General features: G+C 54.2%; 7 protein-coding genes across 7 annotated transcripts; 4 read left to right on the forward strand and 3 right to left on the reverse strand.

The window, feature by feature from the left end:
* Window positions 1-480: 480 nt before the first annotated feature.
* On the forward strand, window positions 481-2,044 carry PHACADRAFT_176840 (uncharacterized protein; the record flags this gene model as incomplete). Its single annotated transcript, XM_007399101.1, has 3 exons — window positions 481-830; window positions 863-1,235; window positions 1,368-2,044. 3 exons carry the CDS (start codon window positions 481-483, stop codon window positions 1,815-1,817), a joined length of 1,173 nt encoding a protein of 390 aa, XP_007399163.1. The 3' UTR covers window positions 1,818-2,044.
* Window positions 2,045-3,475: 1,431 nt separating this feature from the next.
* Window positions 3,476-4,721, forward strand: PHACADRAFT_212040 (uncharacterized protein; the record flags this gene model as incomplete). The annotated part of the gene is made up of 5 exons (XM_007399102.1): window positions 3,476-3,673; window positions 3,724-3,837; window positions 3,888-4,064; window positions 4,133-4,338; window positions 4,398-4,721. The coding sequence occupies 5 exons, from the start codon at window positions 3,476-3,478 to the stop codon at window positions 4,570-4,572; spliced, it is 870 nt and encodes a 289-aa protein (XP_007399164.1). The 3' UTR covers window positions 4,573-4,721.
* Window positions 4,722-5,677: 956 nt separating this feature from the next.
* On the reverse strand, window positions 5,678-6,650 carry PHACADRAFT_212042 (uncharacterized protein; the record flags this gene model as incomplete). Its single annotated transcript, XM_007399103.1, has 3 exons — window positions 6,504-6,650; window positions 6,332-6,463; window positions 5,678-6,282 (listed from the first exon to the last, which is right to left on the reverse strand). The coding sequence occupies exons 1-3, from the start codon at window positions 6,514-6,516 to the stop codon at window positions 5,678-5,680; spliced, it is 750 nt and encodes a 249-aa protein (XP_007399165.1). The 5' UTR covers window positions 6,517-6,650.
* A 2,432-nt stretch (window positions 6,651-9,082) lies between these two features.
* On the reverse strand, window positions 9,083-11,994 carry PHACADRAFT_149761 (uncharacterized protein). The gene is made up of 17 exons (XM_007399104.1): window positions 11,662-11,994; window positions 11,531-11,612; window positions 11,448-11,469; window positions 11,305-11,387; window positions 11,212-11,250; window positions 10,872-11,049; window positions 10,774-10,821; window positions 10,678-10,725; window positions 10,602-10,624; window positions 10,161-10,553; window positions 10,039-10,108; window positions 9,841-9,984; window positions 9,728-9,783; window positions 9,613-9,672; window positions 9,491-9,552; window positions 9,413-9,436; window positions 9,083-9,360 (listed from the first exon to the last, which is right to left on the reverse strand). The coding sequence occupies exons 1-17, from the start codon at window positions 11,975-11,977 to the stop codon at window positions 9,251-9,253; spliced, it is 1,758 nt and encodes a 585-aa protein (XP_007399166.1). The 5' UTR covers window positions 11,978-11,994; the 3' UTR covers window positions 9,083-9,250.
* A 4,339-nt stretch (window positions 11,995-16,333) lies between these two features.
* Window positions 16,334-17,693, reverse strand: PHACADRAFT_261491 (uncharacterized protein). The gene is made up of 7 exons (XM_007399105.1): window positions 17,593-17,693; window positions 17,458-17,537; window positions 17,099-17,396; window positions 16,893-17,036; window positions 16,687-16,836; window positions 16,419-16,617; window positions 16,334-16,366 (listed from the first exon to the last, which is right to left on the reverse strand). The coding sequence occupies exons 3-6, from the start codon at window positions 17,162-17,164 to the stop codon at window positions 16,591-16,593; spliced, it is 387 nt and encodes a 128-aa protein (XP_007399167.1). The 5' UTR covers window positions 17,165-17,396; window positions 17,458-17,537; window positions 17,593-17,693; the 3' UTR covers window positions 16,334-16,366; window positions 16,419-16,590.
* Window positions 17,694-20,742: 3,049 nt separating this feature from the next.
* PHACADRAFT_261492 (uncharacterized protein) lies at window positions 20,743-21,432 on the forward strand. The gene has a single exon (XM_007399106.1). It carries the CDS (start codon window positions 20,784-20,786, stop codon window positions 21,333-21,335), a length of 552 nt encoding a protein of 183 aa, XP_007399168.1. The 5' UTR covers window positions 20,743-20,783; the 3' UTR covers window positions 21,336-21,432.
* Window positions 21,433-25,382: 3,950 nt separating this feature from the next.
* On the forward strand, window positions 25,383-25,955 carry PHACADRAFT_261493 (uncharacterized protein). Its single transcript, XM_007399107.1, has one exon. The coding sequence runs from the start codon at window positions 25,398-25,400 to the stop codon at window positions 25,863-25,865; it is 468 nt and encodes a 155-aa protein (XP_007399169.1). The 5' UTR covers window positions 25,383-25,397; the 3' UTR covers window positions 25,866-25,955.
* The last annotated feature ends 1,309 nt before the right edge of the window (window positions 25,956-27,264 follow it).

Raw genomic sequence — 27,264 nt, forward strand, 5'->3', positions numbered from 1 at the left:
ATCTTATCTGTTATCTCGGTATGCAGCGTTGATTATTTGGTGAAGCGAATGACACATCAATAATACTTGGTAATTTACAGATAACAGATAAGATTGTTCGAGATAAAGCAGTGGCTTACCGCCTCGGGGGAATTGCATAACTAGCCAATCACAAGCCTACCTTGGTGTTCAAGCAACGCGCTCCGCTCGCACTAGGCGCAACAACGACGTCCGGCTTGGTACGGCCTTGCACAGAGGCCGCTGATGATCGGCACCAACCCAACCGAAGGCAATGTTAAAATCAGTCTCGGCGGTGCGATGTCGACGTACGAAGGGTCAGTCGACAGGAGCTTCAGGCGCTCCATCCTCACCATTCAACTCAGGAATCACAGTCGCCCTTTCATGTGAGCTGCAGTTCAACTCTCGCAATCACCGCTTTGGCCTGAAAGCCACTGCAGCTGCAAGGGATCAGCTTTGGAACTGAATTTTTGATTCAGAGAGATGGTGTCGATATTGTCGGCCCGCTGGTTCGGAGAAGAAAGACCTCCGTTACCTCTTGGCACACATGTCATCGCGCCGCATATCGTCCTCGCTCTGCTACTCGCAGTCAAACCTCGACCCTATCTCTCACTCAGGCTTTCCGCATGGGTTGCTCTCACGGCCGCGCTATCGTACGCCACAAGAATCGATACCGGTGATGATTTCGACAATTGGAGCGTCGGCATACTGCTTATATGTCTATCGTTCACCGCATTCGTACTCCTCGTCTTATGGGACCCGGTCGTCGATTACCGGCATGAAAGCTGGCAGCCCGAGCAGTCTATGTCCCGCATGCCTTTCTGGAAGCGGACGTATTACTCTCGTGCATCGTTCTCAACCTCAGGGGCATTGGATGGAATTACCAGATTCCGCACCTTCCTCCGCGTCCGACCCATACCAGGCCCCAGTTCGTTGTGAGCCGGACTTTTCGAGTCGTCTGGTACATCTTCATTGCCGACATCGCTCAGACCTACATCGGCACCAACCCGCTTTTCAGTCTTTCGGGAGACACAGCCAGATCGATGAGGTCTCAAGGGCCACTTCTGATGCTGCCCAACGTGACAGCTTACATGGCGATTTCCTATTGTACCTTGAACATTTACTACGATGCAACTGCAATTTTCGCAGTTGCCTTCGGATTCTCAAGAGCGAAGGATTGGCCAGTAGTATTCGGTAGATGGAGAGAGGCGTACACCGTCCGGCGATTCTGGAGGTACGTCGCGTGTCTTGGCATCTTGAATCAACAGGCTTTAATTGTACGTTCTACTAGTCGTACTTGGCATAATACATTCCGTCGTGTCGGTGGCTTTTTTTCTACATTCATTAATTTCTTTCTGATTATCCTCTAGTTCGCATCAGCGATAGGCAAGGCAATAGCTCGGAACATGGGCTGCATGCCTGGATCACGGCTCTCCTCGCAAGTCCAACTCTTCATTGGTTTCGCACTGTCAGGCCTTGCCCACGTCCATGGCGATCTGATGCTACACCCGCAATGGGTGGGGTACTCGTTCCCATTCTTCATGTATCATGCCGCCTTCATCACTCTCGAAGATTGCATGATCTCGACAGGCAGACGCTTGGGCATTCGGGAAAGCTGGTGGACGAGAGGTGTGGGCCACGTCTGGACGTACGGATGGCTGATATATGCGCTTCCGTGGTTGAACGACTGGCACCTTCGTGCAGGTATGGGTACTCATCGTATCTTCAGGTTCTCGATCATCAGGCCTCTGCTAGAGTGGGTCGCTGCATCGTGGGGCGTCGACATCATTTCCTGGATTGCGTTGAAATGTGCCGTGTAACAGATATCGTGACGTAGAGCTTGAGTGTCATGCTTAGTTTCATTGCGCACAGCCTTGCACTATGCGAGCATAAAACCTGTTACTTCTAGTGTTCAGAGTGGCGCAACGGATCGATACTTTACGTGATATTGGCTCCTTCTAGGATTCAAGTGGAATTCTTCTCGTTTGCGCTGTACGGTTCGCTAACCATCGGGAGGACCATCGTAAGCTGTGTTGCTACAAATCTGAGAATGCAGAGGCATCTGTTCACTCACAATATCTACAGCTACAGGCGGCTCCGTCCACTTCGAAACCTCTTCGCCCGGGTAGAAGGTCTTCGCGATTATAAATCCGAATGAGTCGTGATATCATCGGTTGGCGATGTTGCTCGAGACGAGCCAGTTCGCGACGCATCGAATGTCTGCATACGATGCACGAATACCCGAATTGGACGTGATATAACCAGAAAAGAGCAGAGAACGCATAAAAGTTTCAACTGGCTGATGACTTTTTCAGAGCGGTTGCGGGGGCCCATGTGATGTAAGCGCTACAGCCCAGTGGCAAGGCCTATTACCGTAGATCTGAATCGTGAATGCCTCCTGGGGTGGCGATTCTGGTGAACTGAAACTCTTGACAAGTAAGACCGCTGATAATCATTCTTCACCCTAAGCTAACACGAAGTGCAGCTCGTTGTACAAGAGGTGTGGCTCTGAGCCATGAAGTTGCCGTTCTCACACCAGACGAATCTCTCCCTAAATCGCCGTTGTCGCCAGTTGAAGCCTGAATCTCATGACAAGTGGCCCGTTATCATATGTAGGCGAGCTGACGACAGCGCAGGTCGTCGCTGGCATTGTTCTCGTGCGGTTGCTCATGCACCATTTGCGCGCGAAGAACGTATGTCCTTGACTCCACTTCATGCCCCAGCCACGATATTAACAACTGCAACTCCGTCATATCCCGACTGAGGGCGGACCCTCTTTTCCAATTCTATCACTCATTGGGCTTTACAACCTCCTCACTCATGGAGCAGAGACCATGCAGCGGGGTTATCAGAAGGTGCGCCCGCTGAATCTTCCTATAGCGGGTATGCTCACTGTGTGACACTATAGCACAAAGGTAGGACTTTTAAGGTCGCCATGTGGATCGCTGGCTTGTTGTGCTCTCCGGTAAGAAGTTGGTCTATGAGCTACAGAAGATGCCGGACGACACAGTGTCATCCGCTGGGATGGAAGTGCGTGTCCTTGAGTTGAATTGGCACGGAATTGGCGTGATTCTGTTCCTTTCTTCGACGCCAGGTTTGCGATATACATCACGTATTCGACTTCGACTGGCATAGAGACCCCGTTCATGCGCCGATATTCCGAAAACTCACACATAATCTCTCATTCGTATTCGAAGACATGTTCGACGAGCTCAGCATAGCCTTCCGAGAGCAAATTCCCGCAAACAGCGACCGTGAGTGGGGATAGCCTGAGATGTGGGAATACTAAGATCGGCTGATATCTTTGCTAGGTTGACTTCCGGTCCATGCTTCTCTTGTAATGACTACAATTGTTACACGTGCTGCGAACCGCATGTTCGTCGGCGTGCCCACTTGTAGGTGCCAATGCGGGATTTGCATGAAATTGGCTCACTGATAGGCATTGCAATCGGGTTGGGATAGTGGCTATGTACACATGATGGTACACTTCGAAGAGGACGTAGGCAAAGCTGCGAGATTTCTCGCAATATTGCCCAGCTTTATGAAGCGCATCGCCGGAAGGAATGCCACAGTCATCGACAAACGCGTTCAACAGTGCCTCGATTACCTGCGGCCGGCAATTGACGACCGGATGGCCATGATGACTAGGTTTGGGAAGGACTGGGCAGACAGGCCAGTGTGTTACTTCAGCAGCGCATTTTTAGCCTTTTTCTGACCTAAGCACAGGATGATTTATTGCAGTGGACCATTGATGAAGTTGTGGCTCGCACTCAAGGGCCAGAAGAGGTCGCGCGCATGGTACTGTTCATCAACTTCGGGGCTATTTCTACGACCTCGGCCGTAAGTCCTCAGCATTATAGTGCCAGAAATAGTAATCAGATATATTTCAGGCCATAATCCGAGCCTTATACGACATCTCTGTGCATCCCGAGCTCGTTAACACGCTCCGGGAAGAGGTCACGGTCGAAGCTGCTGTGGCTGAAGAAGGCTGGACGAAAGTTGGCATCAACAAGATGCGCAAGCTCGACAGCTTCCTGCGCGAGTGCGAGCGGCACAACAGCCCCCTCGTTCCTCTCCCACTTGCTTCTTCCACTGCTGACAGCTCGTAGTGTCGATGTTCCGCAACATCTTGCAGCCGGTGACGCTCTCGGACGGGACATTCCTTCCCAAAGGCGCAACGGTCGTCACGCCGACGCTCGCGACACACTTCGACGAGGAGAACTATTCGAACGCGGCCCTGTTCGACCCGTTACGGTCTTACAAGAGTGACAAGTCTGTGCAGCCGCGGCTGACTATCACGTCCCCAGACTACGTAACGTTCGGGCATGGCAAGCACGCCTGGTATGTTGTCTCACTCTGTTCCACTCTTATGCAGTACCGTTGATGGCTGCGCGTACCAGCCCTGGCCGGTTCTTCACCTCCGACGAGCTTAAAGCTATGTTAGCATATATTGTCGTAAACCACAACGTTAAATCCGAGTACGAGGGCGTGCGCCCTGAGAACTTGCGGAGGGGCCTAACGAACTACCCGAACGATACCGCACGAGTGCTGTTCAGGAAGAGACAGGTCGGCTAGGGTAGAAAGTCCGTGTTCAGACGGTATCATCTTCTTTCGTCACGGTCGTTGGTATTTGTCAGGGCTGCAGAATCACAGTGCATGAGTCGCGTGATTGCTTAGTACGAGGGTCAATTATTGCTCCGAAGCATGGATTACTGTGATGCGCGACGTTGTAGACTTTTATTGAGAGCGAGAAATTTGTCTACAGCAGGTGTCTCTGATAATGTGGTTGAGACCTGCGGAGGCGAATCCGACAAATAGCCGCGGGTGCGAGGACCAAGACCCTAGTGTGTGGCGCCGGATGCATGCGATGAATGCGCCGATCCTGCTATATAGCCCCACGTTCCCCGTGCTGCAGCTGACGATCCTGGAACGACACATGTGGGTGCTTACCGCCAGAGCCGTCTGACGTTGCAAGCGTCCGTCCAGCGCCCGAAGGTGACAAGCTAGTGCCGGAGCTTGCTGGCCCGCTCAGCGGCAGCGACGGCCGAGAAGGCGTCGTAGACGATGTTAAGGCGGTAGTGGCACGTCGTGAGGTATACAATGCCGTTAAACATGAGCGGCCGCGGCTAACGCGATTGCAGGGCCCGCGCGGCGCCATTTGGTGCGGTGAATGTGGAGTCGAGATCCGTGTAAGCGTGGAAGATGTCCAGGAGCAGGACGAAGAACGCGCTGCCTATCACGATGCCGGTCATGTAGCTGACGAAGCCGTCGCCTGCATCGAGGCGCGTGTCTGCAGGGACCATGGCGGCGACCGCTACGCACTTGCAGAGGGATCGCGTAACGCAGCTCGCGCAGAGACAGGAGGCGTGGACGCGTCGCATCCGAGTCCGTTCCCGCGGAGCTGATTGCGCAGCCAACAGAATGCCGCGGCGTGGCGCTGAGGCCATGCCAGCTTGAATATCCATGGTTAGCAAAGCTGGAGGGTCGACTCGGGTGACTTGCCTGCAGGAGGCTTTGTCAAGAACATATCAAGGCTGTCTGGTTGAGGAGCTTCCATGCTGACAGGTCTGTTCACAATTACGAAAGGCGCACGATGCTTCGGTATCAGCACAAGTTGACCTCTTGCGGCGGAAACAAGTGCTGGAATGCGTGCGCAGTGATCGGGGTCCCTTCGCGCGCTCTAGTCAGGCGCCCTAGCCATTTCAGACGTGTTCTCGCCCTTCCGTGTGACGTCGGTGATCTCGCCGTGCTCGCAGAACACGCGCCGCAGGATCTCTTCCGACACAGGCCGGCCGAACTTGGTCGCGAAGATCGTCGGGTGGGAGGGCTGCAGTTCGGCCGGCGGCTCTGCGGGCCTGGCAAACTTGCGCAGACCCACGCTCGGCGCGGCAAAGGCTAGGCTGGGGGCACTGTCGTCGCCGAGTTCGAATGGGCGCGCACGGTGTGCGTCCACGACGAAGGATGCTGACTCGGCTGAGCGGAAGTCGACGAATGCGGTCCCGGGGTGCCGGCCGAAGCGAACGTTCACGACGACAGCGTATCGCTCAAAGAGCTCTGAGAGATCGGCGAGTGTTGCTTCTTGGGAGAGTCCAGTGATGTGGATGGTTGGAGACGCTATCATGGTGTCGAGAGAGCTTTTGAAGAACTCGGCCTTGACTGGAGCGTCCCTGACGGTGAGGCCGTCGAAGATAGAGGCGTCGAATGCCTTTGAGGCGTCGTCTGCAAGGTTAAATTCGATGTATGCTTGGTCGCTGTCAGCCTTGGATGAACCCTCGATGTCCTTGTCTGCGCCGGCTGAGCGAGTGTGGTGTAGAACATGAAGCAGTGGACGCACTCATTACGACGGCCTTGATAGGCCCGAACTTATCGAAGGCGGCGCGCACGTCGCGAGACGTGGTTCCGGATGAGAGCCCCTGGAGGTGCAAAACAGTCCTGGCCCTCAATGACTTGACCTCATCCTCGTCCTCTGGTTCCTTCCCTAGCTTCCTCCCCGGTCCAAATTGTACTGCCACCGAGCATGAGATATTGCGGGTGTGGGTAAGCAGACTGAGACTTTGAAGACTGCGCTGTGAATTCAGAATGTAGGTTCTAGAGGTAACATGGCAGCAAGTCTGCCAGCTGGGACAGATTTGTCGCAGAAACATGTGGCGAACCATCAGTGCGTGCGCACTTCCCATGCCGTCCCCGCGCGCGTGCCGCCGCTGACCAGCGCAGACTACTACGCCGACAGCCCCGCACGCAACGTCGCGTTCGTCGCGTTCGCGCGCGTCGAGAGCGCGTGCGCCGCCGTCGAAGCGTGGCAGAGCGGTGCGCTCGCGCCGCACTTCGGTGCCAGCCTCCGCATGGACTTCTTCCGCCCGCCCGCGGAGCACCCGCCGCACTACACGCTTCGCATCGAAGGCTACTCGGGCGGCACGCAGACGACGGAGCGCCTCGCGGCGCTCTTTGAGCCCTTCATCTGGAAAATTACTTACCGTGCGTGTCCCACCCCTCGCGCCCCCGCGCCTAGCCGCCATGCCCCACGCTAACCTGTTCGCTCTCCTCGCGTGCTCTCTATGAAACACCCTCCACGACACATACCCCACGGCGCACCCTCCACGACACATCCTGTCGCCCACCTCTCACCCTCCGCCGCCCACCAGCCCCCACCGCAGCGCGCCGCGGCAAAGGCAGCACGGTCGCCTTCCTCGAGTTTGCCACGCCCGCGCACGCCGCCGACGCCCGCGCGCGCCTCGCAGGCTACCGCGTGAACGGCACCGAGCGCGTCATCGCCGCGTACGCGCAGCAACCCAAGGGCTGGCTCGCCGCCGGCGGCCGGCGCGGGCGCGACCACGGCGGCGCGACGTTCGCGTTTGGGCTCGCTGCTCGCAGTGATGGTGGCGGTGATGCTGGTGCGAGTGGTAGTAGTGGCAGCAGCAGCACAGGCGCAAGCCACGCGCGGCTGGACGCCGAGACGCGGCTGTTCCGCGACGTGCAGCGGCGCAGCCAGTGGGCGCGCCTCGAACGCATCGCGCACTACCTTGGCCACGCCTGGACGCCCGACAACCGCGCGCAGGTGCGTGGGCTCGTGCGCGAGCTCGCACGCCGCCGCGTCGAGGGCGTGAGCCCCGCCGGTGCGGGCGTTGTCGCGGAACGCGAGGCTGCTGCTGGTGCCGTGGAGGTGGACGTGCCACCACATGTGCCGCACGTGGAGCCGGGGCCGGCGGGGGATGCTTTGGGGGGTCGAGTCTGAGCGGTCTATGCCGTGTTGTCGATTATCTGCACAAAAATATAGGAAAAGGTGCTACGCTCTGCTTGAGCTCTTTGTTGTCAGCGTACTGTGCGACAAGGAGGGAGACGCAACAGCCCTTGAGCCGACGCCTGACCAACAAGGATACCGAGGCTGAGAATGTAGCCGTGTCTGGCCTTGCAGTGCCAACCCGAATACTTCCTCTAGGTAAACGCTTTGTTCCTTCAGCACGAGATCTAAACAGTATGTGGGGCTCATCTCCTGAGTATACGGCGCACAACAGTGGAGTTGTCCATGAACGTCGGTTCTAGACACAAAAAGTTCTTAAGATAGACACTAGAGGCAAAGCGGACCAACTGCGTTCTGCTTTGGAGGATCACCCCGCCTATTCTGACGTTCGTAAGAGGAAAGGAAAATTCAGGTACCGCCTTTTAAAGGCTGTCAAGTGCGCATGAAGCGGAGCTTCTGGACGGACGAGATGGAGTGAGCTGTGCTGCAAAGGCGTCTTCGCACATCCTGAGCCGTAGGCTCGTAAAGATCTCTCGCGGTATGTATGCATACAGCTCGGGCATCTGATGTATTCACGGACGACGGAAGGGGGCAGCTGAGTCAAGCAGGATGTTGCAAATGCAGCTATTTATTGGAGGCATAGCTTTTGGTCGGACCAGTCAAGAAGCCGAGTAACTGCTTTCGCTCTTCGATGCAACGTATGGTGAGCGTGTGGTAGTCTCGGTTCCAGACACTCCGGCCCCGTTATCAATACTATAAGCCATATAATAAACGGAGTTTGAATTGGCGTGCAGAGACGGAAGATGTTCTGCAGCTCAATTGATAACAACTCGTTGACAGGTATTCATTCCCTTCCTTACTACGACTACTTAACATTACTTACTGACCGCACTGCGTGCGGTCTCTGCGAACACCTTCCAGAAGAGAGGGAACGAGACTAAGCGTGTGGAAGAATAACGGCCTTGAGATGCGTGTCCAGTAGCGACATACTAGGCTGCACATCATGCGCTGCCTTCTATTTGTGTGGCCTATGGCTGCATAGGTCATGAGTTCTGACGGCATCGGATACCGTGGGCATATGGGATCGTCAGACATACTTGGCGAGTCCAAGGTGGAAATCGCTCCGAAATAGATTCCAAGAATAATAAATGTGCGGCAAGTGTCAGCATATGTTCTCACGAAGACATACCACATTTGCCAGACAATTTGCCAAGGGGTGTTAGTGAAACTACGTGCTTAAAAATCGACTTTTAGTTTGCAGGATCAGTAGAGTCGGAGAGCGAACCGGCTCTTCGGCGCAAGCTGTATGGTTTCGACTCCATTCCGACTCCGCACCAACACAAGTAAAGATGACAAGCGCAAGTAGTTTCCTGCTATCATACTACATTATCAGACAACAACATATATCACCACGTAGTAATACCAGCGAGCGTCACAAAGATAGTCCATAGATCCTATCACGGTAGCAATAAATATTACAGAGTCCATTCCACAGTATCGGGGCAGTACCAATGCTCAGACGCGGCACTGGTCGATAATAGTTTGAGGGATGTCGAACTTCGCGGCCTTGGATGGCAGACTGTTGATCTGCATCAGCAGACCGATGGCCATATGCCAGGCAATATCTAACAGAGGTAGTCAGCAGACGTCGGGGCGTATTTTCGCGCAAGGACGTACGGCAGTGAAAGGTCCAGATTCCAGCTAGAGAGGTACAAGTCAGTCGTCATGCACCTTCCTGCTGGCAGCCGAACTTACGGTTGTCCGTAACGAAGCGTAGCAGGAGCCAGCCGGTGCCGGGGACGAAGTAAGTGTCGCGGCTGTATTAGAGGAGCCTTGTAAGGATAGGATATGGGACATCGGGCATGCATATCACTCACTACATCGGGTTCACGGTGTTGAGTCCAGTGCCGTCAAATATGCCCGTGTTGGAGCCCAGGCTAAAATCGCCGATATCAGCAAAACGTGCCAGCACGAAAATTATGAGAGCCCCACATGAACGGCGTATGGCCGTGAAAGTGGAACGGGTGCTCGCCGGGGCCGTCGTTCACCTAATGCAAATATCTCAGTCACACTGTATCTGAATACACTGCAGCAGTGTAGCTTACCAGCAAAAGATCAACGACCTCGATGGAGTCTTCAGTGATCATGAACTGATCGCCGAACTGCACGCTAGGGCCCTCCGGGGCGAAGGACTGGCCCTTCTGAGCAATCTGGGACAGAGTTGACGTATTTGTGAGCGGTTGCCAGCTCTGTCCTGCGCGTCAGCATTCGTGAGCTAAGAAGTGAGCGGCTTGCCCGCGTACCGTGCCGTTCATGAACGCAATCGCTCCACCATCAGTTGATATGGCGAGGGTGAAGTGGACGACGTAGGACCTAGTAGCCAGTGGTCAGCACGCCTGGACGCTCTTCCAGCGGGATGACGTACTTGGTACTGTTTGGCGGCGTCTTCACGATGGCCGGCACAAGTGTCGCGGTATCGAGGTCAGAGAGACCAGAACCCGGCACGCCAGGGTCTGTCGAAGCTGTCGGCAGGGACTTGCTGTTTCCGTATCTGATAATTCCACGAATGTCCGAGTTGCTACCCGGAAGGGTGCCTAAGGTAATGAGCTCAGCGCGCATCCAATAGTTTCCTTGGGGCTCTGCGGTCTGGTTCGTGGTGATAAGTACCGAATAGCGCTGCGCGACGCCGAGCGTGACGCCAGTGACGGTCTGGGGCTCGATGAGCGTACCGTCTGCCTCGATGACGGTTAGTGGGTGGTGGTCGACGGAGAAGCGGATTTCGGCCTCGGAGCCTTCGTTAATGAGGCGCAGGCGGTAACTGCGGGATGTGTTAGTGAAAAATTGTTATTAGCGTGCAAAACCTTACGTCTTGTTCGGCTTCAAGTCAAACTGTAAAGTGCCGTCAAACCACTGTAGATATGACACGCGATGTAGGAACTCACATTAAAGTAGTTGGTACTGCCATTGTATTGACCGATGCCGTTGATAACCTAGTAGATCATTAGGGCATCCACAGCAACAGCCGGCCAGCGACTTACACCACTGTCCGAGAACTGAACTTCAAGTGGCGACAGGGAGCCGGTACCCTAAGCGAGTTAATAATGTTGGCAAAGAGACTGTACGGAGTGACGCGCACCCCGGTAAGCTCCGCAGCAATGATGCCGCTGAAGGTGTGGTATACATCGGCCAGCTCAATAACGAGGTCTTCGTCCCAGGTAGGGAAGTGGGGAGGGTAGGACCGTGGGTGAACAATAAGCGCGCCTTCGATGCCGTCGGTGTACTCCGTACCATCTAGAAACCAAGGTTCATCAGGACTCTCAGGCACAAGCGACAAGGTACTCACAGTCTATTTGTCAGTGTCAAGAGTACTGTGTCATCAGTACGAAGAAGGAAAGAGGTTTAGCGCAGAGACGCACGGGCGCTGACAAGCCATGTGTCAGTCGAAGACCACTAAACCACGGGCATGCTGCACTCACTGCCACCAGGTCGTGCCTGAGAAAGTATCAACCAAGAAGCTAAAAATACCGCAAGCGTCAGAGAGGACAACGAACCAGAAACAAGGCACATACTCGTAAGTAAGCGACTCGCCGGTCGGGATACCACACTCCGTGATCGCTGCCGTGCCATCGTAGTAGTTTGTGCCGTTCTGAAGCTGGGACGGCAGGCGTGATAAGCCACTAGAATCATCAGTCACACAGCTCAAGTAACGTACTATGCCGTGCCAATGGATTGATCTTCAGAGCACAGCCCGTATGTCAGTTAATATCACTCAGGGCACAGGAAAGCGTCGCTCACGTCCTGTTCGACATCTGATTCGTGACCTTCACAACAAGCCGATCGCCTTGGTTAGCTTCGATAGTCGGACCAGGGAACACTCCTGAGATTATATCAGTCATCGCCTGAGCAGACCTGCGACGCGCACTGACCGTTTACGACGAGCATGTTCTTAGTGAAGCCATCGGGAGCACCCTTCATCTCGGAGACGACGAAATCGTAGTATCTCGTCGTCTGGGGCTGGCCAACAATGCTACCAACGACGAAGTTGCTAGCTCCCGGCACCGAGACAGTGTTGGCACGATGGGAAAGCTCAGAGGAGGCAGGGGACTCGTCTGGTAGAGTGCGAGCCTCTGCAACAGTGACGAGGGCAAGGACCATGGAGGCAATGATGAGCGGAATGCAGAGGGCAATGTAGCGCATTGTGGCTGCACGATGGGGGTGATTGGTAAGTGTGCTTTGGTGCATCTTGCTGCAAAAGTGGCGGAGCTGGCGGTGTGGAGGATACTGTCCTGAGCTTCGCGATATTTATACATCTTGGTTGGAGGTAAAATACTTACACGTGCAATTTCTAGCTTTTGGCATTTCCAGTGCGACGTGCCCCGGTCGCGTATAGCGGGAACATAGTTGCTCGAATGACTGCAATCGAAAGCGGATTTGGTTAGGTGTCGTGCTCGCAGAATGGTACCTGCACGCTCGAGACGACGTCCGATTGAGTTCCCCTTGTTTGACCCGTAAGGAAGAGTTTTCAGCGAGGTGTCATAATAAAGGCGCACTTTACAATATTGGAAAAGAAGGGCACGGCTAACGTGGCAGACGCGAGCTACAGAGGCTGAAACCAGCACCTGTTGGGACTGCATCGGTCATATTGCTACAGTCGACCTGTCCGGAGCACTCCATGCTGGAGTGCACAGTGCTATAGTCGGGTTGGCAGAGTATTTTTGGACATTGCACTGCCGTACGGGCAGTGTCGTGAAGACACGGAGGTCAGTCGGGACTGTCAGCGAACCGTCATATTGATGGCGTAGAGGATCGTGCCATGCTCTCAGAAACGCTGTAAAGTTATTCCACGGCGGATTGCTGAGCCCGCTGGCGAGCAAGGAGCATTGTCTATAGCGCGATCGAGCTACCGTCATGCGTAGGGCAATCGTGGACAGTCAAGGAGCGATGATGCGGGTTGCTCTAGACATTGCATGAGTGAGATGGCGATAAGCGTTCGTTCCGCTTACCCTTTCGAGTCATCGATGGTCCTAGGGCACCTGCGTGCCTGTGTGGCGCAACAGTACTGTCAGGCGGTTCCGTTATTGGAGTGTTGCCAAGTTATCGCTCTGTCAACTTCTACGTCAGTAGGAGCAGCATAGGATGCTCAGTATCAAAGCTAATATATTTGGCGCGCACAGTCATTTCATTTTGTGTCAAGTTACAGCAGCCCGTACGACGTTCCAGGCGGGCTATAGTCGCAGCGTCAGGGGGCCAAAGGAAGCTGCCTCTCCACTGGCAGGGCCACCGCGGCAATTTATCCCCGTGAATTCCGAGGTAGGACTAGTAGGCGGCTCGCTCCTAGTCTAATACGACCATTTCAGGCTTCACGACTGATGTGGTAGAGTTCAAGCTGCGTTTGGAGGTCTATTCGCCGTCCTGATCCCACGGAGGGGTACGTGCCATGACTGATGATAAGAGGGGGCGCCTCTTGGGCCCTATATGGCAAGCGGATACTACTTAAACTCCAGTCGAACGGGGACTGTAGTCATGAAGAATACAAAGCCACCCAGTCCCACGGAATACTCAGCGTAAAGGCATGGGAGCGTCCATGATGGCCCCTCAGCGTTTCAGACGTGATAAAGTAGTAAGATCAGAGTCGAGGCCACATGATGTGAAATCCAGCACTGGTTGTTATTGGGCTCGGAACCGCCCCATCATGTGCACTGCGAGCGCAATGCACGTATATAGAAGCCTACGAGTATTTGTGCGCACGCTGATACCTGCAGAGGGTTGCGGCTCCGTTGTTATGGAGGGTGCCTGGAAAACGCGCACGGAGCTCGCAAAAACGCTCTCGACCCGTGTTTGAGCCACAGCATATAAGTAAACTGGCGCTGAGCCCACATCATGTGGCGTGGCGGTAGAGTTCGACGCACCAGAGTTCGGTACCAGCGTAGGTCGTTCACTGGTCTGGCCTGTGGTAGGTGGAAATGAGCGGGTACCTGGCAAATATACAGTTAGCTACTTAACAGGAGTAGGCTTGTAGGATATATTTCCGGAATACAGGCTACCATGAGCCTCGCGATGACATGCAGTCTTTGTGTAGTCGCAGAATGCTTACAGCGTTATCCGACAGTAACCCGAGGACAGGAAAGAAAGAAAGAAAGAAGCTTGATAAGCGCCTATCATCGATTAGATCGGGACCCCCCGAGCTGTATGACAAAGCAGCCTGGCAGCCCAAGTGGTCGTCGTCATCTAGCACGACAGATATCCCTGGTAGATTCAAAGGAATGTTTGAGCATACGCTATATAAGAAGAACGTGCAGCCAAAAATGCGTTTCCGGTGCCGGCACCGCTTTCTCGAGGGGGCCCCGGTGACCTCTATTGAAATTACTGTATAGCATATTATATGTCTAACATTAATTTCAAAGATATTCGAAGAAAATAAACACAAGAAAGTCGAGGAAAATACGCCGACTTCGGACTACCTCAGTGTATCCGCCGAGTCGTTTAAGAGCTTATCATAGGGACGTGGTCTTGACGTGCCTTCTCTTTCCCCCTCCGCCCACTGTCAAGATTTTTTGCAAAATGCTGTCATAGCAGCAGCGCCGGTGTATATAACTGTAGGGAACATTTGACTGACAGGATTACACACGTCTACGGACGTTCGTTGTCATATCAGAATATATCTCTAGGACATGTCATGGCAAGTAGCCAGCGTAATCGCCCCATGCCTTTCAGCTGAAGACCAAATCACGTCACCTTTTTCGGAGTATAGCGCGTCAGATCCTTTGCGTCCTTGAGCAGATATCAGTAGTACCAGTATTGTGCTATGAGCCTCAGAGAACGTATGCTACCTCGATCGGAGAACCTGCTGACAGCCTGAGGACCGTCGAAGCAATGGTAACCCCTGACAAGCTGAAATGCAGACAAGCTGTTTACGTTATGGGTTGGCCGGCTTCTCACAACGCCGAAGATGCATGCAAACTGAAAGATTACGGCTGTGTCATCTACGTAGAGCGATGTCAGTAACATTCCGTGCGCGAGATCGGGCACCGACAGCTATTACTGCATTACGACAGGTGCTGTCGACGTTGTGCGGAGCATTCCGTGCGCTCCCGACGCCTGCCACGTACGCACTAGCAGAGTTGCCTCGGATCTAAACCAAGATTGGCGAACCCGCGGCGCGGAAGGCAGGGATCATTGGCGCTCAGTGACCTTCGCCACTGGAGACGGCGCGATCAGTGATGCACATACGCGCGGTTTTTCGTACAAACGTACCGTCGGAGACACGAATATACGACATAAATACGACGGGCCTAAAAGGCCCACTGGCACGGTGATTCTCACAGGGTGACGGACATTCTTCAGCCAATCTAGAGTGGCATACCTGCCGTGTCGGGCTACCTCGTAACAGCGCAATGCTCAAAGTTCCTCAAAAGCTATGCGCTTTTGATGTGAACGCACAATGAGATAAGCACCTCTGTGATTATCTGCGCCAATTCCACACGCATACCACATTCAATAGGTGAGGTGAGATCATGATGGTACTTGAAAATCAAATCGCCCAGAGGTGAGGCCGCTCGCTCGCGCTCGAAGGGCGTCGAAACTGACATCTCAGCACCAAGAGACACTTTTGATTCCTCGAGGCGTGTCACAGGTGCAGATGCTGCCACCGTCGCTGCCCTTCGCTGCTTCGGCACCTCCTTGTAAGCCCCACCGGCCGCCACGCCAACCCTCAGGCTCGTCCTCACGCAATCCCCGCCTACTTCGTTGCAGAAAATCTAAGAACACACACTCTCAGACCCAATTTCTGATGCTACACCTGAGATTGAAGCGTTCAGCACACTAGGCTCCGTCTACGTCTCTGCTGCTGCGGAAGTGCATGATCGTGAAGTAGGGGGTGCTCACAATTTTTCATGTAGATTATCAGGTCCTGGTTACCGTCGCCTTGTTCGATATGTGCAATCCTCAAACGAGGCGTCAACTCATTGACATGATGCGCTGAATATTGGCAAAATGTGCGTGAGTTACGTTGAACACTTCTCAGCATTCGGCCCCGATGTCTAGTAAGTGGGTGCATCAGGAACGTATCCAAAAGTCTTGACGTCGCCTGTGCATCTTGAGTTCGGACCGACATGCACTGGGTGCCTGGCAGGTCCCAACAACGCACAGGCAAGCCAAGGCGTGTCATTTTAGTCTATGACACCTTCAACGCCCGAACGTCTTCCTGATGCCACTAGCGGCTCCGAGAGCGCGTCACGTCAAATACGGGGCGTGTTGGGGCGTGGGCTAGCGGACCTGAGGCCGTGAGACACGATTAGATTCTGCGGTCCTAATTGGTTAGACCACATACGACATCAGAGCATCCCGACGAAAACTTACTTCGTGATATACGCCGTCCTTCCTAGGACACAAGCTCGTCCGCGCCTAGGCGTCCAGAGAGCCGCTAGAGGACTCCGGCGACAACCACCAGACCCCGAACACCTCTAAGCGCACACAGGGAGGCACAGGCAATCCTGGCGTTAGCGGGGTTGCCCTCGGTGAGCGTTCTGTACCGCTCATATGCATGCATGCCAGCTTCTCCCAGATTTAAAGTTACGGGTGCTGCAGGGCAAACTCTATCTCCGATAGCACCCTTTTATATATATATATAATCTAAATAAAATAAAATAAAAAAACAGCCAAGTCTTGCAATAAAACCACTCGCCGGTTACGAACGGTGATGTACTCAACTCTGGCCATAAGGGATGGCAGCGGATGTGTTGACATGTATGGTAGGACCCATGTGTTATTTAAGTGCGCTGGAGCAGAGAAAACTGTCTGTTCGTATGCACATAAATGAGATGAACAGGCCGGCCCTGAGTGTTAAGGCCTGACGTCTATGAGTGCTTTATGGTTCGAATCATCTAGTTGATCGATTACAATTGGTAAACACACACAAGCATATTACATTTTGAGGTAGGAAGGGCACTTACAACGTCTATTGAGACAGGTGATTCTTTCCAAGCAGGATTCTCAGCTCCAAGCGTTATTGCACGCAACACGACGAAGCCCATTTTCTGATAGAAACCTGTGTCTTTGGAGTTGGTGGATAAAACGCTTAGAGGGCAATTCTGCGCGTCAGCCTAATGGTAACACAACTGAGTAACTTCTTGTGGCATATCGAGAAGTATAGCCATACCAAAGCTGCACCGCAGCTTACCAGCTCCCGCCTCCCTTTATTGCATGCAGATGAATTTGCGACAAGCGCAGCGATACTCATTGGTCGCCCAGTGTGGAAGCTTCCAGAAGATGCGAAGAACTTGTCGCTAAATTCCTGGCGCCTCTGCCGGGATCAATCGGCTGGCCGTCAGTCTATACAGAGCGCGTCGCTCCATCCAGACATACCTTTCTCTGTTCAGGAGTAGCGAAGCTGTCGAGAGCCTTGCTCAGCCATGGGTAGAGCGCGTCCATGGTGTCGTGCAGCGGACGCTTCTTCTCCGAGGGGACGGCGTTGAACCTGTCAATATACTCATCGCCAGGCTGAGGCCATGACAGTCGGGAGTACGTACATCATCATATATGCTCGAGCACTGTCATGGCACACCGTCCATGCGCATCTCTGGTATACAGCCTTGCACCAAGCCATGGAGTAATGCATCTTTCTTGTAATTTCCGCGCGTCTTTTGGCCAAGCCGACGTTGTCCTAGATGGCAGACTTCTAGCTAATTCCAAATGGCGCAAAGCGTGCCGAGTAAGGTGCCTACCGGCGTGTCCACGAGGTAGTGCTGTAGCGGATCGCTTGTGTTTGACAGAAAGCTAATATCTGCGGCAGCTCGTGCATCTTCTACACAAATGAATGTTCGTCAGTAGTTGGAGCAAGATGATAAAAGGAGCAGTACCATAATACATCAACGTCGGCTCGTCGTCCTCGACATCGGTTTCGCGAATAGTTGTCGAGAGCTCCTTATTCTCCATCCCTTCTTGCGCCATGCGTCCTCAGAAGGGTACAGTGGTAGCCTGTGAGAGCCGCGTTGACCTGCCTACATAAGGGCTGCGGCTCCGAAAGCTAAGGTAGGGGTCGCCAGGGACGGGCACTCTTACGTAAGCGCCGTCACGTGATCGCGGGAAGCGCAAAATCCGAGGGATTTCGCTTGCCCGTACCAAGTTGAAGGTTGAGGGTAGGCTGAGAAATGTCCTAGCAGGTTGCAGTAGAGTAACTATAACTTGGTTTTGATTTATATTTGCCACTTCATTCAGAGAAGTCACTCGAGGCCAATTCCCAAGGGGCAGGAACTAAGCGCCAGTGGGCAGGCGGGGTGTTGCCCAATATGGAGCTTATACGCATCAGCGCTCTCGCGTGGTAAATCACATGACTAAAGGCGCTTGCGCAAAATTCGACCTCTCGTTAACACAAAATCTTGCCAATTTGGCTGGTTTGGCTGAAAAATGTGTTTTCTGCTGAGACCACTTTTTCCCTAATAACTCGATGACAACGCCATTTACAAAGGTTCTGCTGAATAGGAATTGTAGCCAGAGCCTCTTCTGACATTTCTTACTGAGCAGTTTTACCAAAGGAGGGGTGCGCCCGTCGCCATTAAGGCCGTCGTTGTCGGCCGGCGTCTGCTTACATAAGGGATGCCCGTTCCTGGCGACCTCTACCTTAGGGCCAAGCTCAAGACTTCACAGGATTTAGGTTGTGGGAATCAGATCAAAACTGAAGTACTGAAGGGAAGAAAGAGAGCGAACTGCATGTGACACAGTAAACTCACAACGGCAAGGCGCAAACAGTACGCAGCACTTTCGCTATCCTGTTATTATGCCGTTGTATTGAGGTAAAAATACTGCGGTGGTTACGATAAATCGAAATGGATGCATTCAGATCACATCGGGCGATCACCGATTCGATACACCGCAGCCCGGGCAGCATGGACGGCGCTTGCTCCTCTTTCGCGACCGTCACGGAGGATACAGTGCCTTATCAATATATCGTCTATAACAAAACGCAGTCAAACAATTCTGCGCTTCACGGTTTATTTCAGTATGAATCTTGCACGTATGCACCGGTTTACAGTCGCAGCGGCAGTTCGCGATAGCTTCCAAATGTCATTGTCTTCGGATGCCATTTACAAGTACCGCTTTCCTCGCGCAACTTCATTGGTCATCAGAACGCGGGAAGAAGCCTGTGCGCTGAGGAGTGGTGTTCCCGAAGTTCCGAGATGTCATAAAAAGCTGTAATACGCAGCATCCCAATCGACGTGTCCCCAACTTCTTCGAGCACACAGTGAGTATCGCTGCTACGAGGGTCACCCTTGCGACATAGGAAGAGCTAAAGAATTGTGCAGACATGTCGCTTGACCCAGAGTCACGCTTGCTGGTACCAGTGCTGGCGGCGAGTTGCCAGGATGGCCCCCTCCATTCCCAGATTGCAGCCTTAATTAGCGCGCTATGCTTGAGAATGCGGTCGGGATTTGACGAGGCTACGTGGGATTTACTCGCGCAAGCTATGGCATTGCTGGAGCTACAAGGCTTTTCTGCTGTGCCAGCAACCACGTTAAAGCTGACAGGTGAGCAAACATATCGCGTGATTTAGAGGTGTTCCAACGTCGCTCGACTAGATATCGGCAAATACAACTTCAGTGTCGTCGGGCAGGAACCAGACATCCCAGGCGCACGCTACTTCTTCGCATTGAGCCTGCCGGCATCCCCTGACGATAGCTCTCTATACTTCGAGCTAGAATATCTTTCCGACCTCGACGTACCGAAGATCACGCCGTGGACAGAATTTGAAGAGTGCCTGCTCAAGCTCGCTCCTATTCCCCAGCTGTACATCCGCTTGTACGACAGAAACGCCTTCAAGTGGTTCCTACGCTCAGTCCTGGACGGAAAAATCCTTTGTCGAATCCTGGCTGCAGGGCAAGAGACGCTGCTGCTCGCGTTTGGACACGCCGAGGCCGGATCGCCCGACGAAGACGGTTATTGTGATGTTATGCTGCGCAAAGACAATGATATCACGATGCATGACATCCTCTCTGCTCCCCGCCAATACGTAGTCGATGGGCACGAAGTTCACTTGGACGACCCCGTTCAGCGGTTGGAGTACATGTCGAGTCCTAATCCACGCTCCAAGCTCATATACTTGCGGCGCATCCTGGCTGCAGATCTTGACATGTCGTCCCGCGCATTCGCTCAAGATCTGCCAGCGGAGGTCGTCCACGGTATTCTCGATGCCTCCCGCCAAGAAGAAGTCTGGGACGTCCTAGAGAGGCCTAGCAAGAAGGGTCTCGTCTCACTCAGTCTCACTTGTTATTACTGGGCAACTCTCATTCGGCGATCGTTGTTTGCGTCCTTGACATTACGCGGTCGCGAAGACCTCCTTCAGTTGGTAGAATTCTTGCATGGTCCAGAGGTCTTGCCTATTCCTCTGAAGGCGTGTATCCACCGAATTGAAGTAATCCAGGACAACCCTCGCGAGATCCCATGGCTGCATCTCCTAGCAAAGCTACCGTACATGCCAGAGGGCGTTGGGAACGCTGTTATCATCAAAGACTTCGAAATTGTTCCTTCGGCACCCGATTCATCGGCTAGCGAGACTCCGAAGCCCTACAATCTTCCCCTTACTTCGCTACCACGAACTATTCCTGGATCTATATTCAACACCCACCGGCTTCTTCTCTGCGACCTGCGTCTACGGCGGCATATGGACCTCGCGCGGTTTGTCGATGGTTTGCCAAGGTTGTGGACGTGCGAGCTCACTCGGATTACCTTTGTGGAAAAGGGTGGTTCGATGGAGCGACCGCACAGACGTCGGTTCAATCCACTCTTCGAGCTGCGTTGGGTCCGAGCAAGCGACTGCGAGGACCGGAGCCTGCAATCCCAGATTTTGCTGCCTTCCGGCGTGTTGCGGGTGCGGGCTCGTCTGTGGATTGACAGACAATCTTGGGTGCTGGCTGCCAAGGCCATCGCCGCGCTGGAGCCTCCGGGCTTCGTTGCTCTCCCCACGATTTTGACGGAGATAAGTGAGTGCGGCTGTTTCGCATCGCACCAGTCTAACACCTCTTAGCTAGGCGCCTCGGGCTATGATTTTAACGTCATGGGCCGAGCGAGTGGAGTATCTCAAGGGGAGCACGTCTACTCTGTGTCGCTGAAGGGTTCTTGGTCGGGCGACCCGTACTACGTCGCACAATTCACTGCCAACTACTTGAAATGCGACGTCGATATGATGCAAGCGACGCCCTGGAACGTTGTCGAAGATACGCTGCTCAAGCTCTCCCATGTCCCCGGAGTCTGCATTCGCCTGCACGACAAGGAAGCCTTCAAGTGGCTTATGCGCTCTATCTTGGACCGCAGCGTTTTTGCGCGCATCATTGCCGCGGGGCAGACTATGCCGTTGATTGGGTACAAACGCCACCAAGGCTTGTCTCCGAACGGAAGCCGACATTGGAAAGTAGTCATCGACAAAAACGATCGGGAGGATCTCAAGATGGACGGCATGCTTTCCGCGCCGACTGAGTACTTCCTTGACAACTACCCCGTGCGTCTGGAAAACCCCCTGCAGCGCTTTGAATACCTGAGTTGCCGTGATACTTCGGAGAAAGAGGCATATCTGCGGGACGTGCTAAGAGAGATTGGCGAGGACACCTGAGCATCAGTCTCTGCCTATGTTGAACGAGTATCCAAAGATTATATAATGAGAGCAATTTGCGGCTGTAACAAGTCTCATCCCTGCTCAAAATATCTGTTAGAAATTAGTGACCCACTGGTACTCCCACTGGGGCGGGCGCAATGATGACGCCCGTTTTCTGCCTCCACGCCCACGTGATCCCGGTTCGTCCCATGAGCGCGCGACGCGCGTTGAGTGGTCTCGCTCATCCCAAAAAAGGTCATATTTTCAAACTCAGCCAGGTCGCGCTTGGTCGTAAGACTGCCCGCTAAACACAGTCCACCTTGAACTTCCCCTCATTTTTCATAATATCCTCATCGCTATCATGAACGGCACTGGTTCAGGGGAGGCCGGTGTGCTGGCATGGTGCAACTCGATACGCTTCAGCACGGCAAAGGATGCGGGGAGAGAATTCCTCGACACCCAGATTCAGAAACAAGGCTTCGACTTTCTCGAGAGCTATCTCGACGGCGTGTTTTCACGCGCAAAAGAAGAGTATGTCATCAACTGGCCACACGCTGACGTGCTGAAAGCTAAGACCATGCCGTAGGCCCATGTACGAGCTCCTGAAAACACCGGGGAAGAAGAGGGATGTGCCAAAGAGGACGAGAGCAGCTACCGCGGCGGTTGCAAAGCTGAAGGCAATCAACAGCATGGCGTTTGAGGTGTGTACTAAATTGCTTCTCGGTTATGCCACAATTCGACATGACCAAGTACGCGTTCTGCAGGACATGGAACTTGAGCCTTCCTCCCAACGGATAGAAGTATCTCAAGAGACGGATATATTTTCGGTATCCGCGCACATAGGAGATTTCCACAGCAAAGAAGCCGTTCCTATTACAAAGACGAGGTCGCAGAAAGTCGTAACAATTGCGGATAGCCCGGAGAAAATGGAAGTAGACGACCAGCCCCTGCAAACCGTCCATGAGGAAGATATACCCATGTTACCTTCGCCAACAACACAACTTGCTCCGAATGATCATACCCCAATACCACCTGTCACACTTGAACCAGAGCCTGCTACGCATAGTTCGCAATTCCTGAGCACTGAGCGCGATGTTGCAGAAGTCGCGCCGGCGCTCCAGCGGATTTCGAAACCACTTGCGCCGGCGGCCCTTGTCGAGGAGGGCCCACAGGCCTTCGCAGCACCTCAAACGATTGGTGCCGCGACATCACGCGAGCCGCCGCCCGCGATATTGGATAGTGCGCTAACCCACCCTGGCCCAGCCAAAGAGCTATCCATGATCGCTGAAGACGAGGAGCCAGGCGAACAGTCCCGTCTGTCACCCGTTCGCCCCGCTGATGAGTCAATTGCAGAGCAAGACGAAGACGATGCCGTGCCCGTCCGAGAGGTGCCGTTCGAACCTATGGACCAGGACTTAACGGTCCCATTACGAGATGCACCTGGCCCATCGCTCAAGCGCAAACCTAGTGTCACTCAGTTCTCTGGTCTCCCTGCTCCCTCTCCTCTGCGCAAATCAATGCGCATGTCTCACGAACCTACTGGTCCCTCGCTAGCGCATACCCCTGGTGCAGGTCTCGGAAAACGGACGTCTTGGCTCTCGAAAGCAAAGGAGGCGAAAGCTTTAGAGATGACGGGGCCTGGCAGGCGCATCGGGTCGAGAGGAGACAGTACCGCAGCTTCGGGTACACTGGCTCCTGGCCCTTCAGGATTTGCAGCCAATGACACGAAGGACAGACAAAAGAGCGGCGAGACATTTATGTCCACTTTTCCGAATAATGAGCCTGTTGCGACGGAAGAGAAGGGGACGCAGGAGATTGCTACGACAGAATCTAGCGCCCTCGCCTTCCTGCGCCAGAAGCGCAACGCATCGTCACTCGAGAACGCTATCGCACAAGCTCAACAGCCAGAACCTCTTCAGTCTGCCCCTGTCGCACTGACGCCGTCCCACTCGAACTACTATGATCCGTTGGACGACATGACGGTGCCAATCACGGATCATGACTCAGAAGAACACACCTTGCATCGGCTCAAGAAGACTGTTGAGGGCGCACGGGCCGGGAAAGGCACGGGCAAGTCACTCGGAGGGAACGCAGCAGCAGAGCTCGCTGAAGCCAGGAAAGCGGCCGAAGCGCGGGTTGCGCAACGAAACAAGACTGAAGAGCCTGAGGAGGCTGCTGAACCGGCAGCAGACATGGAAACAGAGAAGATGAATGTCGAAGAGCCCATGAATACGAAATATGTTCGCCAGTCTGCCGAGTCTGTGCATAACGCGAAGAAGGCTTTGCCCCCGCCAGTGCAGGAGGACCCTAGCAGACGCATGAGCGTATCTGACCTGATGACCGACCTCGACAAGGCGCAGGCGGCCAAAAAAGTGAGCCCACCGGCTGTGAGAGGAAGATCGCAGACCGCGAACCTCAGCACGTCGACGACTCCGCCACACTCGCCGCCGCCCGCGTTGAGTAAAGGCACGGCAGCTCCGACAAAGGCTACGAACTCTACCGTCTTCTCCAAGCCGCCAACTGTCTTCGCTGCGCCGCCGAAACAGCCAAGCTCCCAGCCTACACGACACTCGCCCCCTGCGTCGGCTGCTACATTGGGACCAGACAAGGGGCCAGTATTCAAGGAGAGCGGGTTCAAGCTGCCTGTGGTGAATCCATTCTCTCTCCCTGCTGCGATGACGCTTGGCGTTCCCGCACGGTTGCCCAGCCCCGATCAGTCCTCTACCGGGTCCTCATCGAAGAAAAATGCCGCGCCGAGCACTACCACGGCATGGCTGGACACACAGCAGGACGACGATTTTGCGCTCCGCCCCGGCGGGTCCCAGCAGCAACAGCGGACGCAAGCACAGGAGAGCGACGACGACATGTTTGAGGACAGCTGGCAGGCCGAGGCGCAGTACCAGGTAGGGCAGGCGTGGACGCCGTTTGGCCTCGCAAACGCAAACACGCCACAGGACGATACGATAACGTGGAGCTCGCTCCCGAGCCGCAGTACCAGCCAGAAAGGCGGCGACACGGTCGACAGCCTCGGCCTCGGGCCCCAGGAGGCTGATAGGGCGACGAGCGAGGCCGCAACGGAGGGCCGTGAAAAGGAGAGTGAAGTGAGGCGGGGGAAGGGTACGGAAGACCTCGACTCGGACCTTGACACAGCGCAGGACGAGGTCAGAGAGGACCTGCAAGTCGATGATATGGAGGTCGATGACGAGTACATTGCTGGTGCAGACACCGAATTCGAGGAGATTGTTGCATCTGGCAAGCCTACCGTCACTCTCGTCAAGGTACGTATACGGTTTGGCTGAGTATTGGCCGATCCTGAACGAGTATTCCACAACAGTCATCCCGCGCACCGAGCCAGCTGTCGATGGCCTCGACGTCATCCTCCCAGTCGCAACTCGGCATCTTTGGTCAAGCGAGCCGGTTCGTCAGCAGCATGCTGGGCACGAGCAAGACCATGAAGACGAAGCCGGAGCCGGTCAAGAGCATCGCGCGGGCAGCTGCCGCGGCAAGGAAGGTAATTCTGGACCTTTACTACAGTATGAGACCTACTGATGTCTGGTTTAGCAACAGGAGGAGGCAGAGAAAAAGGTCGCGAGGCTGAGAGAGATGGAAGTTCGCAGGCAGCAGGCGCAACAGCGTAAGGCTGAAGAGGAGAAGGCACGAGCGCAAGAGGAAGAGAAGAAGGCCAAGGAGGAGGCGGACCGGCGGAAGCGCGAACGAGAGGAGCACACAGACAAACGTCCCCTTAAGCCCACGAAAAAGGCGAGTCTGATGGCGTTCACTTGATACACGAGTGCTTATTCCTTTCCACAGCAGGCCGAGGACGACAACACGCAGAAGCGCAAGATCAATGCGGAGGCAGAAAAGAAGACAGGGCCCTCGAAGCCACCGTCGAAGGACGCGCAATCTTCTCGCACATTCAAGCCACCCTCTGCATCGGCGAACGCACCGGCTTCGACGACCAAGACTGGTCCCTCGCTCAAGTCCGCTCTGTCAAAGCAGGCGTCGACAACGTCGCTCACTGCAGCGGCATCATCGTCCAATATCCCCAAGGGCCAGTCAACAGAAAGCAAAACCACCAAGATGGCTACATCAACGAGCTCGAAGTCCGCCGCTGGCAAGGGCAAAGGCAAAGCACAAGACAGCGACGAACCACAGCCGTCGCGGGTCGTGCAGAGCCAGATGGCAAACCGCGCCAAAGCTCAGATGGCGGCCCAGCAGACACCGAAGCAGGCAGCGCCGGTCGCGAGCGAGAGCATCGAGCTGCCCGATATCAACAGCGAGTACTCAGACTCGGAGGACGAAAGTCGGCCGCGGTTCGACGCGCCCGAGTGGGCACAAAGCCCTGAGCTCCGGCAACAGCTCGAGCAGCAGAGCCGGATGAACCCCGACGACATCTTTGGGCGCATCGGGCCGCTGCGCATGGAGGAGATCTTCCGTACGCGCCAGAGCCGCTTCCGCGCGAGGACGAGCTCGGCGAATTGGGCGGGTGCGGATCAGCTCACGGCCGAGGAAGAGCGCGAGTACGCGAGGCGGATGGGCTTCCAGTAGCCTCAGTGACGTTCATTGTTTGGTCGTTGGCACGTTGTATAACCGGACCCTTACCTCAGATTCGTGTAATGTCATCATACGGCGTGATGCACAAAATCGTCCCTCCTGCTCTTCAGGCATTGAACCGTATTGCGCACGAGCAGTGCTTGCTCGCGAGCTGCATGAAAGGCATGACGCTCAGGACCACGATAACATATTCTGGCGTATGCATACAGACTTGCAACTTAAGGTAAGTAAATCAGGCGCCTTCAAGCAGCAGGCCAGGTTGAAGCTTGAGTCGTAAGTAGGCCACCAGCAAGTAATGCAGCTCCCAGCGGCCGCAATGTTGACTTACAGGCGTTTAATGTGCGCGCTGCTTACATATACTGATCCTCAACATCATACATCCGAAGCCCGATTGTATCTTAGACAAGTCGCAGCGCGTAATTATATACTTGCCTGGAAGATAGCGAACGCTGACGAGTCTGCCATCTCTCAGCGACGTAGACAACGGCAACGATCGTATTTTTCAAAAGCTAATTCTACCGCATACACGATACACGCTTGTCTTCATGTCTCTATACTATACTTTGAGACCGCCATATAGCGAGTTTGGGGCATCACAAGACACACTGCGCGGTGTCACAGGGGAAAAGGAAGTTGAAAATTGGGTCTGCATATCGGTGGCACGCAAGGAGATCGTTCCTCGACTCATGCAGTACAGTGCGTCTTAGTGCTTTTTGGTATGCATCGAATGATGGGATTGACACGGCTCGCTATAGGAGATCTGCGTAAGGCTTATGAAACTACAGAGTCTTGCCCACGACCCATTTATTCGGTATTTATTTGAGACTCCCGTAAGACCTCCAAAACTGTTAAACTCTATCCATCCAAAGTTATATACTGACCAAGAAGCCAGGATAATCACAAGAGCACTAAACGCTGGAAGTTCGGTCACAAGGTAACGACTTATGTCCACCTGGCCAAGCTTGTCTACGATAAAACTGGCTGGACTATCAATCACGGAGAATCCTGCGTGGATCTGTGAGTGCGGCATGTACACAATTGGGCTATATTTTCCTGAGCAGTTACTACCCGACTGTCTTCGTTTGGTCAGAGGCGACCCGACGCGTAAGAAACGTCCCCTCGACAAAGTCGTCAACTTTCTTTATGTCCAGCTCACTCAAGGTATTCGTGGGCTCACGGAATCGAAGGAGCAGCGGAAGGTTTGTGCCCGCAGTTCCATTTGACTGTAGAGCCTGATTTGAAGCCAGTGCGTCGCCGAGTTGACGAGCAAAGGTGGGTGTGCATTGAAGGAAGCCCTGGGCGACGAAATCTCGCGTATGTTCGAGGTTAGCAGCCTCTCGACTATTCCAGAACGCCAGGGACGTGGGTATGCCACCGCACTCGTGCACCTCGT

The sequence above is a fragment of the Phanerochaete carnosa genome (genome assembly GCF_000300595.1).
Source record: "Phanerochaete carnosa HHB-10118-sp unplaced genomic scaffold PHACAscaffold_8, whole genome shotgun sequence".
Lineage (NCBI taxonomy): Eukaryota > Fungi > Basidiomycota > Agaricomycetes > Polyporales > Phanerochaetaceae > Phanerochaete > Phanerochaete carnosa.